Source organism: Quercus lobata, chromosome 10, assembly GCF_001633185.2.
Source record: "Quercus lobata isolate SW786 chromosome 10, ValleyOak3.0 Primary Assembly, whole genome shotgun sequence".
Taxonomy (NCBI): Eukaryota; Viridiplantae; Streptophyta; class Magnoliopsida; order Fagales; family Fagaceae; genus Quercus; species Quercus lobata.
In genome coordinates this window covers 18158964-18173032 of record NC_044913.1, presented here as the reverse complement: position 1 = coordinate 18173032, position 14069 = coordinate 18158964, and the positions used below count along the sequence as shown (strand labels likewise).

Below are 14069 nucleotides of genomic sequence, written 5' to 3'. Positions count from 1 at the left end.
AAGAGAATGACTAATTTGTCATTTGATTCAACACATTTATAATAGAAAAAATTGTTTGTGTAGCTTAGCATTACACCCCAAACAATCCAAGTAGATTAAAAGCGCCACATGGCCGCCATGAGATCTCACTATTGTCATGTGATTAGACATATATAAGATTTCTCTATTCTAAATTTGGTTGATGAGAAAATACAAAAATATATCAATTGAAAGAAAAATATGGGACAATATTTTACAAAATTTTGAAACTCGGGGCTAAATTGGAAATGGTATAAACCCCAAGGACCTAATCAGATCATTTTACAAAGGATTGGAGTGTTACTTTTGAAACTTCACGCACCAAATTGGAAAATGGAATAAATTTTAAAAGCCAAAAATGAGTTCAACTAATAGTCTTGACCTTGTCTACATGCTATTAGCTTGTTTCTTTTGAATTTTGAACTACCAGAAAATTCTTCTGTTTGTAATATGGTTAGATTATCTTTGGCCAAAAAAAAGAAAAAGAAAAGGTATAGGTTGTTAAGGTTACCGTCTGTCATTCCAAAATCATAGAATTCAACATGCATTCAGTTTGGTTTTTTTAGATTCAATAACTAAATATTATCTGTGTCAAACACATTTCATTCCATGTATAAATGTAATCTATAGTCCCAGGAACCACAACAGCCTAAGGAGGATCTTTAAATACAAAGTACCTGTTACACATACAAGCCTGCAAAATGACAGGCATATACAAAGCCAAGCCCTCATTTACAAATACGATAAAAGGCTCCAGCTGATCAAACCCTGCCCTCTAGTCTGTTAAAAAGGAATCAAGAGTTAAGAGCATTCATAAAAAGCAAAAAAATATCAAAGAAAGCAAGATAGATATTGTATAACTTAGTTACCACACACAGTTGCAACTGTGTTAAATATGCAAGACATAAAACCATCATCAAGTAGGTCCTATAAACAGAATTGTTTCGGGTTTGGAAACTTTTGGAGTGAAGAATGTGCAATGTGCTTATGTACATCGACTCCATAGTGCCAATTTGTTTTGTTAGAGGTATTTTTTGCACTCCATCGGCCACATTTTAGATGCATCACATGCATGGTATAAGATGGACCAAAGGTATCTCATTGTTTGTTAAATTCAAGCATCCTCACCAAAGATTACATTCCTTACCCTTTACTATGAGACCATATACCAAATATAACACGGCTTGAAAAAATTTTATAATTTGAGTGAAAACTGCCAAGTATCTCTTATTGACAAAATTGATTCCTGTCCAAGCACATGATATTCACTAAGGCTGTTGCTTTTAGCCCTCACTGAAAAGCCTCAAGGTAACAAACCCAGATGAATCATTACTAACGATATATACTCAATAAAGTGTGTGAAAACAAATAAAAGAGTAGTGCCAACATTTTCACAACAAAGCCTGGGTGGCAAGTTGTTAAAGGTAAAACAGCTTGCCACCTAGGCTTTGCTGTGAAAATGTTATGCTTGTAGCTTTATTGCAAATAAAATGGAGAGAACAAAATATAAAGTTCTTGGTGATTTTACAAGCCACTAAATTGAGAATATAAAAGCCTGATATATTCAAGATTCCTCAACACAATTTCTTCTAAAAGCCTGTTTTTTCTCCTTTCTGCTGGATGCTTCTTAAACCTATTAAATCTTTTGATACTTCAGGTATTTAGGCCAAGCAATAATAATAATCAGATTGGTAGCATTCAGAACGAATCTTGTCCGTATAGGCATGTTTCTAAATTGACTCTCCTGGTGCAAGACACTAAAGTAATTCATTGAGATTGTGGTGTAACAACTTCAGAAAATTGCTGAACTCTCCTTTTGACTGGCAAAGTCCTGAAAGCAAACACCATCACTGTCTTAATTCAAAAAGGTCCATCAAATGGTAGTCAGGAAGTTGTACTTAGCTTCCGATTCTCTTCTTCAACCTAAACTATATCTTTTCTCTTTTAATTTCTTCATCTGTGTTGACCTAGGGACAAAGTTTGCAAGTCCAACAGTTTCGAGTTCGATAAAAGTAAAAGGGGCATTATCAATTCTGTTTTGGGGAACTTTAGGAAAGATAAGACTTTGAGGTAGAAAGGAGGAGAGATAACGACGAGAATAATAGCTAAGTAGATCAAGGAAGAAGGGCTTCAGTATTAGGAAAGTTGACAAGAGATCCACATGCATGTGTTAAGAGAGAGAGTGGGAGATAAGTTAATACCTGGTTCACGTTATTATTGTCCAAGCAAAGTGACTTTAAGTGAATGAGATTGCAGATTGATGCAGGTAGATCTTCGATGAGATTATCTGAAAGGTTATCCAGAACATGAAGCTGTGAGTGGTCAGAATATAATTAAGAAATTACAACCATGGCACACAGCTGACAAAGACAAATTTACTCAGAAGTCAGATCTTCAAATAGAACCAAACCCAAAAAAAAATTGGACAAATAAATAGAACCAGTTAAATAATGCTGAAATATGACACGTGAAGCACAGAAAGCAGAATCGTGTCTCTAGCTTGTCCACTAAAATAACACTCTAACCTATAAACAACTTAACAAATTCATAGTGATTGTAAATTTTATAATCACAAGATAACATCCAAAACATAAATGTAATACACATTTCACAACATATTGATGAAGTATGAAAGTAGCATGGCACAGAACAAGAAAAGTAATGAAAATGTAAAACTTTAGGTCAAAATGTCATGAAAAAAATGACATATGCTATTAGTCAAAGATTTAACAAATTTGTTCATCATCTATGCGCATGCAGAAATTATGACCTTAAATCTCAGAAATCTACATAATGTTTATTGATGCTCGTTTTGGGAAGCCCAGTAGTAGGAAGAAGCCCAACAATATGGGCAGAGTAAAGTTAGTGGATTGATAGAAGAAAAAACTCATTAAACCCGAATGGCAGAAACAACGGATTATAGGCCCACAAAGTAAATAAATGGGCCTGGAGAAAAGCAAATGGGCCTAGAAGAGCCCAGAGAGAGAAGTAGTAAATCCATGGGCATTATGAAATGTAGAAAAGAAAGAATGGACCACAGCAAACCCGAGGTAGTGAAGCAAGAAAGTAAGGGGTTAGTGGAAAGCTCAAAAGAGTTAGTAAAAGCTCATGGAATGCAGAGTTAGAAAATGGGTCAAAGATGCTCAAGAAAAGCAAATGGGCTAATGATGCTCAAGAAAAAAGAAATGGGACAAAGAAGCCCACAAGCAACGTAATGGGTTAAGAAAGCCCAAAGTAGCATGAGTATAAATCCAATGACCATATTGAGTCATTGAGAGAAGAATAGACAACAGGCCCAAAGAGGCCCAGCAAGCAAGGGTCAAATTACACCACGACAGGAATGGCAGAGTAGTATGACAGAAATGGCAACAAGACTACAGAAGGAGCAAAAAATGGGCTAAAAGGGGAAAAACCCACGATCAAGCAAGGCCTAGCCCTTGAAAGGAGCAAGCCAACAAAGAATGAAAGATCAGAAAACAATTCACGCCATAAGAGGTCAAGGATGAGCGGCAGAATGCACAGATGAGCCTTCAGACCATGGCAAACGCATGACCAACAGACAAGCTTTCAACATACACAGGAAGTGGAGCAAGCGCAAGGCCCAGGCACTACCAACCTATACCCAACCAATACAAGAGTGATGGGTCATGATCCAGAGGTAAGAGAGGGTATGGTCTGGTGGTGGGGAGAAGGGAAAGTCTATTCTGGGGTTCCTGCTCAGATTCTTTTGGGGGTAATGTCCTGTTGAGATGACTTATCATCCAAAAGAAGTAAAGAAGAGTTGAAACCACTAGGTGCATGCCATGAGAGATAACAAGAGAAAACACCCAAACTATGGTGGATAGGAATCCCACGGTGAGCAAGCAAACAAAATAGTCTTCTTTGTCTGGTAATGGGGAGTGACACAGCCAGCATAGGTAAGTGGTGGTGGCTGGACAACTGACAAAGCAGTGGGTGGTCGAGAGGAACACCCTAAATCAGACAAAAATGGTTAAAGATTAAAATGGTAAAAACTAGTCACGGCAGGCAGTATATAAAAGGTCCTTGTCGTGCACAATAGGATCATCACAACAGTAATAATCACTAGGAGAGAATCACAGCACCACCTTCACCATAAAACTACAAGTGCTAAGAAAGAGAGTAAGATTGGGGAAAAGAATTAAAGTAACAAAAAAGGAGAGAAACGAGAAAGAGAAGAAATAGAGTGTAAAATGGCAGGCATGCACCAATAGGCTAATCCCTTCTCTCCCTCTAAAAGCCTACCCTCTGTTAAGGAAAAATAACTCATTTGGGCACAACTCATTCAGGCCCATTCCCTCAAAGTGGATAATTTCCATGGCAGGATCATCCTGTGAAGTTACCCACATTGAGGAAGTGGTTCCCTCCTTGGCCTTAGCCCTGTAGCACAATCAAACGTGGTAAACTGATCTTTCATTCTTTGATTTTATCACTTATTATTATTTCTTCTCATCTCGTCTTTGCAACTTCACTCAGAATGTGTTTTCTTTCCCTGTTTTGACTAAGGATTTCTCGCTTGTCTTGCCTAACAGTAACATATTTCTTTTATCATTGTTTTATCATATTTGTCTACCGTAACTCTTCTATAGCAACTGCGCCTGCCATGGGCACGTGATTAAAGTTTCGGCAAACGGGGCATAGTTTATGCACAAGCTGGACTACGGTGAGTTGCAATTAAACTGGTCCCAACTCTCCTATCCAGAATATTTGGGCCTCAATGTAGCAGGAGGTAGTCCAGTCCAAAATCACAGAAGGCCCAACACAATGTTCAGATCTACATGTTATTCTAGTGCCTTACTATAGGCAATAGTTTTTAATGTAAAAGAAGACATCAATCTAAAGAAAGATTTAAACATACCATTTGCTTGTAATTCTTCAAGAGAGAAACAACTCCCAATTGATTCTGGAAGAGACTTCAACTTGTTATTTGATACATCTAAAAGCAATAACTGCATCATCAACAATTCATATTAGATCCTGGAATTTATAAGACATGCTAAATGTGTCATTCTTAATATTAAAATACTCAAGAAAGCATGTGAAATTAACTTCTAATCATGATTCTGATCAGTGGGCACCACAATATGACTCCTATCGAAGTTATTCTACAATTAAAGAAACCCAAACCACAGAGGCAGTGAAACAGCCAAATAGCATTCAGTTTCATTAGATAAGATTACTCACATTGCGCAAGCTCCCAATAGTCTTAGGCAAGCATGTTAACAAATTTCCAGAGATGGATAACCGCTCAAGCATCACGAGCTGTCCTACTAGAGACAAGAAACATGATCTGGTTAGATGCTAGTGAAAAAGTCTCATGCAAGTTACAATTATTCCATGACAATTGCAGATAAAGCCAAAGAAGGCAAACAAACTATATCGAATTTATAAACTAGCATTATCTTGCTTATTTAGAGAAGAGAACTACTTTCAGCAGGCAAGGAGGTCATTTGAATTCCATCAAGTGCTATAAGTTTTAGACAGTGAAGTGTCCCCAAGTTTGTAGGTAGTTGCTGGACAAGATTCTTCGCTGAGATCTGAAAAGATAGGGCAACTTTAAGTTCAAGCTTTGCCAATATCATATTATGATGATCACTCATGACAATAAAAGCAAAAAACACCATGTGCATATAATCATGTCATGAAAAATATTATAAAAAAAAAAATTTAAAAAAAAAAAAAAAAGATAAGACTTAGCAATAAAGTCACAAGAACAGCTCTCAGAGATAAATTGGTAAATAAGATATCCAACTGTTTTACGAGACTAAAAGATCTAACAAGAGAGGAAAATGGATTGTTTCAATGAATCTCTTACAATTAATTCCCAAGAATTGCTCTTCTGATGAATGTTCCTCTCTAAGACTCTAATTCTCTCCACCACAGTGAGATAAAGCAAAACCAATACAATTATTATTCCTTATAAATATTTGTATCGACATATTCTAAGCTGATAAACAACCTGAAAATTAGATAAGTTCAAATCCATTTATCCATTCTACCTCCAAAACATCACTTGGTTAGCAACCAATGCATCAGCCAACATTAGCGTATCTCAATGTAATTCATTAACAAATAAAAAAATGGTTCTTTTTTTTTTTTTTGATGACATAGAAGAACTTAACTCAGATTAGTTGCACGTCGCAGAGCATACTATACAACAATCCTCACTATTAATCAAACTCCTACGGGCAACTGACCCCACCTGCCAGAACCAGTTACCGATTAATCCAAGAGTTTTTCACCCCTGACGGGTCAAGCAGTTTATCCTCATGCCTAGGAGGTAAATAAAAAAATGGTTCTATTGCCAATCAATGCTTTTTTTTTTTTTGATAGGTAATAAGTGTAGTTATATTGATCAAAAGTATTAAAAAATTAATTTCATGATGATGAACACAAGGGAAAAAGGCTAGTCTAAGAGAACAAGGAAGTCTATACTGGATGAACAATCCAAGAAACCCCAATACCGAGACCAATCAAAAAGAGTGCGCTGACATAATGATTTTTCAGTATCCTAAAAAAAGATGATTTTGCTCCATCCAAACAATCCACATCATACAACCCGGAACCATATTCCAAATATCTGATCTATGCTTCCCAAGCCGATCAATGCTTAGTGAAACTGGGTAGATCAATCCAACTTATCTCCTAAAAATGCAGCGGGCAATATGCAAATTTATGAATCTCTTAATAGGTGATCTCTCAAGTATCCAAACTCACCCACTACCAGATATGTCATTAAGATAGAATATATATCCTTACTTTCTCTAAAAAAAACTCCCATTTTTACAACTATGTTCATTCTTGTAGTTTAAGCTGGTATATTACATTGACTTAACAAGTCGCTGTCAGCCATGTTGAAACTTTGTCAATTCAAACAAATAACAGATTATCCCGTAATCTTTGATTCAAAACTAGAAGCACTGTTTCCATCAGAAATTGAAAAGCTCCTTCAAAATCAAGCAGTTAAGGTTTTATCACTTATTTAAATGATAAGTGCATTTATAACCTATTTCATGGAAAGGGATTACAGTTCACATACACAACTGAATTTAAAGATTCTTACCAGGTGCTGCATTTTAATTAATTTGCTTATATCCAAAGGTATGTCAACTGCAAAAATAAATTGAACTTCAGTAGGAGACAGGTGTTAACTGTTAACAGCATGAAGACGTTCTTTTAAAGAAAATTAAAAAAAAAAAAAAAAAAAAAATCAATTTCTCACTGCTAAATCAAGTACAGAAAACTGTGAGAACAAGTCTGAAAGAGTCTTTTTCACCAATGTTAACCCGATGACTTGGGATCTTCAGAGGAAAAAGAGCATTACCTATTTTACTGTGGGTTAAATCAAGAATATGTAAAGATCTATCCAGATCGAAAACTTCATTTGGGAATGGCTGTTGAAGAGAAATAAAGTATCCATGAGTAAAAATAGTAACTCTTCAACTGGTATCATAGTATTAGTATCCACAAACTCACTTCATAGTTTTACACAAATTGACAGGTACTGATTAATGATGCGGTTTTTCTTATTATTTATGCATGCATAAAGCAGTTCACTTTTATGTATTGAAAATATATCCATGTTGGTATTTATGTGTCTCTATATTGATCTGATCAAAACATGCACTGACTACTTTAATTGCTAACATTAATGCATAGATTAAAGCATCCTATCTAATCATTTCACTGTTGTCCAAGATATGCAACAAAACTGAAAAGTTTAACCAATGAAAAACTTTATATTCTCAACAATACTAGAAGATAGACTTTAAGCAGACATGAGTTTGAGCAGATGTGAGTTTTTTAACTTGCCACGTATGTACATGTACTGTATGGGTATGTCACACGTTTTTACCAACTATTAGAAAACATAAAAGAAAATAGGTAAAAACTACATTTTCGTCCCTACATTTTCACGCGATTCTCACTTTGGTCCTTATCTTTTATTTTCACTGCTTTTAGTCCCTATTTAGAAAAACGTCTTCTATTTTAGTCCTTTCCGTCAATGCCCTAACAGCAAAGTCCTAGGTGGTAAACGGAGTGCATCGCTGGCACATTAAATGCTAATGTCAGCATTAAAATAATAATATAATATATTATTTAGCATTTTAAAAATGCCACGTCATCTTTTTAAAAAAAATAATTTATGAATTTTAACTAAATGAAAAAAAAAAAAAACAAAAACAAAAAATAATATAAATTGAGATCTAGCTTTATTTTGAGTAAGAACAAACAAGAACACAACCCCAGTCATTGTTTTGTTGGCAACCAAACACAATATCAGCTGAAACACACACAATTAGCCAAAACCCAGAAATACCATAGATTGGTTAAAAAAAAGATTTTTAAAAAATCTAATGTGAGATGAGAGAAAAAATCCAGATCGAGCACCCAAAATTTTCAAAACCCAAAGAATACAAACTCAGAAATTTCAAGCACAAACCCAAAAAATCAAACACAAGAACACTAACCCACAAATATCTATCCCATCTTAAACAAACCCACAGATAAAGTAAAATGGTTCTCAATTCTCATAATCTTTATCAGAAACCAACATTCATTCCTCTATATACACACAACATAACATAAAGAAACAAACTTTATGGGTTTGTCCTCCAATGGCAAGAGGAGATGTCCGTTCTTTGTCCTCCGATTATTGTACTAGAGTAGTATGGTAAAGGGCCAATGATGATGATGATGATGATCCACTATTGGCTGCTGCCAGTTGTTGTAAGAAACAAAGCATCGAGCGAAAAAAGGATGAGTGATAACAGAGCACCAATCCTTTGACACAGACTTGCATCACATCGCGGATTTCAGATCCAGCCGATGCAATATTTCTAACACGATAAACCCCCACCACCTCGTACCTATAGACCCACAGCAACACCCCAGAAACCCAACCCAGACCCACGGCAACAACCCACCCTAGACCCATGGCAATAGCCCACCTCACCACCACAAAAACACCCTACCACCACCACCATACACAATACCCACAAAAAAATCAAAGCAAAATCCACACAAAACCCACAAAATCTAAATCCAAAAGGAAAACCCATCCCTAAATCCATTCCTAAATCAAAACCCATACCAAATTCTAACCCCAAAACCCATCGGAAACCACCCTAAATCAAAACCCATGAACCATAAATCAACCCATCATCAACCATAGTGCTTCAATCAATCTACCTCAACCAACACCACAGCATCACAGTGCTCAAAATCCACAAAGAGAGCCGGACTTTTTTTTGTTTGACATAAATGAAAGAAAGAGAGCAGGACTTGAAATTTCTTGTGTTTGATTTTCTGGGTTTGTGCTTGAAATTTCTGGGTTTGTGTTAATTTTCTGGGTTTGTATTCTTTGGGTTTTGAAAATTTTGGGTGCTCAATCTGGTTTTTTTCTCTCATCTCACATTAGATTTTTTAAAAATCTTTTTTTTAACCAATCTATTGTATTTCTGGGTTTTGGCTAATTGTGTGTGGTTCAACTGATATTGTGTTTGGTTGCCAACAAAACCATGACTGTGTTTGTGTTCTTGTTTGTTCTTACTCAAAATAAAGCTAGATCTCAATTAAAATTATTTTTGGTTTTTATTTCTATTTTTTCCTTTTTTTTCATTTCGGTAAAATTCATAAATTAATTTTTTGTTTTTAAAAGATGACGTGGCATTTTTTAAATGCTAAATAATATATTATATTATTATTTTAATGCTGACGTCAGCATTTAATGAGCCAGCAATGCATTCCGTCTGTCACTTAGGATTTTGCCATTAGGGCACTGACGGAAATGACTAAAATAAATGGCGTTTTTCTAAATAAAGACTAAAAGCGATGAAAATAAAAGATAGGAACCAAAGTGGGAATCGCGTGAAAATGTAAAGACGAAAATGTAGTTTTTGCCAAGAAAATATAAAATGTTTCTCAAAAAAAAAAAAAAAAACATAAAAGGAATACAAATCATTTAATTTCAGATAAATTAAATAATAAACATCACTTTTATATGACTTAACATAGAAATGTAAGGGCTAATTACAATGCCAAAATTTAAGTTGCACATCCATAATTTGAAATTTAACACTTTACCTACCTGAGGTCTGTTATGTTAGGGGTCCGTAACTGATGGAGGAAAAAAGGTGAAAAGGAAAGATGTTTTAGAAAGCTAAGGGGGTGTTTGGTTTGTATTTTCAAACAACCATTTTCAATTTTTAAACAACATTACACGTATTTCCACACATATTTCCACACCTTTTCACCCACACATATTTTCACAAATATTTTCAAACAACAAATTTCAGTTTTTAAACACATGTACCCAACGGGCCCTAAGTTGTTTAAAGAAAAGAAAGAATGAACTAGCTTTTCAAGAGACACACTCTTGGAATAATACCTCATAGGTAGATTTCTTGGATTCAAATTCAACAAGTTACAATGAAGGTAGCCTTACTTATTTATAGTTACATAAGCAAGCTATTGAGTTAGTTACAAGAACCCACCATGTGGCTGCCATGTAATTTGGCCAAAACCTAACTAACTTCTCTAACTAACTAACTAACTAATAGGCTATTGCACTTATCACTAACAACCTATCAGCTAACTAACTTTATGTTGCAAGTGATAAAGGCTATTAAAAGTAAAACAAGAAATTACTTATTATAGAACAGAAGCTAGTAACAGATAGATTTAAAAATGAACTGCATCAGGACTGTCCCTTTTTGGAACACACTTGTCCTCAAGTGTGGCTTGTTGTAAGCTGATCTTGTTCATGATAGGGCAACAAATGATGTACATTGAAACTATTAGAAATACGTAGATGATTAGGTAGCTTGACTTGTTAGGCATTGTCATTAATCTTATGTAGTATAGGACAAGGACCAATCTTCTTTTGTTGCAACTTTGTATTAGGTCTAGCAAGGTTCCTCTCCTTGGTCAGGATCACCCATACTAGATCACCTTCCTTGAAAATCACTTGCCTTTTCTTCTTGTCAGCTTGTGCCTTGTACTTAGCATTGCTGGCCTCTATTTTCTTCTTAATATCTGCATGTAGTTGTTGTATGAAGCCAACTAACTCAATGGCTTTCAAATGCTCCTTCTTGGGTAATAGTAAGCTTGACAAGTCAAGTACACTGGCTGGTTGCATCCCATAAACAATCTCAAAGGGAGAGTGTTGAGTTGTTCTATTGGTAGATGAGTTGTAGGCAAACTCTACTATAGGTAAAACATTCTCCCATTCCTTAGGTTTGTCCCTTACAAAACACCTTAGGAGGTTGCCCAAGCTCCTATTGACCACCTCAGTTTGTCCATCCGTTTAAGGATGGAAGTTAGTGCTATACTGCAAGTCAATACCAATTTTCCTCCACAAAGTCCTCCAGAAATGGGCAAGAAACTGGGCGTCCCTATCAGACACAATGTGGGTTGAAACTCCATGTAACTTATACATCTCCCTGAAAAATAAACCAGCAATATTGGAGACATCATTAGTCTTTTTGCAAGCCACAAAATGGGCCATCTTGGAGAATCTGTCCACTACCACTAGAATAGAATCTGATCTTCTAGTAGTAGAGGGTAATCCAAGCATAAAGTCCGTGCTAATGTTGGTCCAAGACTTGTTAGGCACTGGAAGGGGTAGATACAACCCAGCATTGGTGGCTGTCCCTTTGCTTTGCTGACATATCATGCATCTTAGAACTAGTCTTCCCACATCCTTAAGCATGCCTTGCCAATAGAATTGTTGTTGTAGGAGCTGCAGTGTCTTCTCTCTCCCAAAATGGCCTTGGTTATGCACTTCAAGCAGAATCTTATGCCTGAGAGAACATTTTGGAATACAAAGGAGCAAACCTTTGAACAAGTAGCCATCTTGCAGGTTGAATCCAGGACAGGCAGCTTTGTTGCCTTGTTGCAAATTCTGAATAATCTGAAACAACTTGGAATCTTCCTTATACTGCTCCCTAAATGCCTCAAAGCCCTCAACTGTGTTGTGCATCAACACTAGTAAGGAAGATCTCCTGCTAAGACCATCTGCCACTCTATTAAGGACTCCACCTTTGTGCCTTAAGCTAAAGTTGAACTGTTGTAGGTAGATAGCTCATTTGGCATGCCGTTTGTTGAGGGTTGCTTGGCTTTTGAGGTGTTTAAGAGCCTCATGGTCAGTATGGAGTATAAATTCTTTGTAAGCCAAATAGTACTCCCAATGTTTTATTGCTTGTACTATGGCATAGAATTCCACATCATAGGTGTTGTAGTTGAGCTTGGCTGAATTGAGCTTTTCACTGAAATAGGCCACTGGCTTGCCCTCTTGACTAAGAACACCCCTTATGCCAACTCCAAAAGCATCACAATCCAATTCAAAGATCTTTTCAAAGTCCAGAGCCTGCAATACTGGTGCTGCAGTAAGGGCAGCTTTCAAGGACTCAAAAACTCTGCTCCTCAGCCTCATCAAACGCAAAAGTAGACAACTTGAGACAATCAATGAGTGGTGCTGCAATTGTGCTAAACCCTTTGTTGAATCTCCCGTAAAATGTTGCTAACCCATGGAAGCTTCTTACTTCAACCACAGATCTTGGAACAGGCCAATCTAGAATGGCCTTAACCTTCCCCTCATCCATTGCAATCCCCTTATTACTCACCACATACCCAAAAGAACCTACCTTACTGATTGCAAAGGTACATTTCTTGGTATTTGCATAGAACTTATCCCTTCTTAGTAATTCAAACACAAATTGCAAATGATTCACATGATCATTCAAAGTCTTGCTATATACCAATATATCATTAAAATAAACTACAACACATGCACCAAGCAAAGGCTGCAACATTTGAGTCATTACCCTCATGAAAGTAGCGGGTGCTTTAGTAAGACCAAAAGACATGACAAACCACTCATATAGCCCACTATGAGTCTTAGTCTTCCACTCTTCCCCTGGCTTAATCCGAATTTGGTGATAGCCACTTCTAAAATCTATCTTGGAAAAGATTTTAGAACCAGCTAGACAGTCAAGCATATCATCTAGCCTAGGTATAGGAAACCGATATTTGATTGTGATTTTGTTAATGGCTCTACTATTAACACACATTCTCCAACTACCATCCTTCTTAGGGGTTAAGAGGGTTGGTACAGCACATGGACTAATACTTGGCCTAATATATTCCCTGTCCAATAGTTCTTGCACTTGCTTATTAAGTTCATCATTTTCCACTAGTGTCATCCTATAGGCAGCCCTATTAGGTAATGCAGAACTTGGAATGAAATCAATGGCATGCTGTATGTCTCTCATAGGAGGCAATTCAATAGGTAATTCATTAGGGAAAACATCCTCAAATGACTTGATCAACTCCTTTATAGATTGAGGCACTATCATAGCATCTAACTCTACTACAGTCAATAACATGTAAACCACACCAGTTGCTAGAGTTTCTTGTGCAAATTTCTTGACAATAAGCAAAGAATTAGGTTGTACAGTTTTAGGAATTTTAAGAATCACCTTTTCTTTCACGGGCAGTAGGGTGTAATGCTATCCATCCTTATATAGGCTGTAGGTGTTCTTCCTTCCATCATGGTTGGTGTGCCTATCATACTGCCAAGGCCTTCCCAACAGCAAACGGCATGCATCCATTTTCACTACATCACAAAAAACTGAATCTTTGAACTCCTCCCTAATTGAAAAGGAGACCATGCATCTCTTGGAAACTCTTATATCATTGTCTGTCTTAAGCCATGTCAGTTTTTAGGGGTGAGGATGATCTTCAGTCTTTAAACCAAGTTTATCAACAACAATAGGGGCGGTTTGGGGATAAGAAGTGTGGTGTCATTTAATCAAGCGCTTTTAGGGAATTGGCTGTGAAGATTTGGTCATGAAGCTACCCATCTCTGGTGGAGAGTTATCTCCACAAAATATGGTGAGGGTCATGGGGGGTGGTGCACTAAAGTCTGCAGGAGGGCTCATGGGTGTGGTCTTTGGAGAAGCATTAATGAAGGGTGGGAGAGCTTTTCTAAGCATCTATCCTTTGCAGTGGGAGATGGAGCTCGTATCCGC

The 14069-nt window shown here is 36.6% G+C and overlaps 1 protein-coding gene across 1 annotated transcript; it reads right to left on the bottom strand.

Annotated features, from left to right (window-relative positions):
* Nucleotides 1–1810: 1810 nt before the first annotated feature.
* Nucleotides 1811–11176, bottom strand: LOC115964451 (plant intracellular Ras-group-related LRR protein 7-like). Its single transcript, XM_031083759.1, has 9 exons — nucleotides 10982–11176; nucleotides 8834–9007; nucleotides 7361–7430; nucleotides 7100–7146; nucleotides 5465–5573; nucleotides 5221–5306; nucleotides 4895–4985; nucleotides 2220–2305; nucleotides 1811–1849 (listed from the first exon to the last, which is right to left on the bottom strand). The coding sequence occupies exons 1-9, from the start codon at nucleotides 11174–11176 to the stop codon at nucleotides 1811–1813; spliced, it is 897 nt and encodes a 298-aa protein (XP_030939619.1).
* Nucleotides 11177–14069: the final 2893 nt, after the last annotated feature.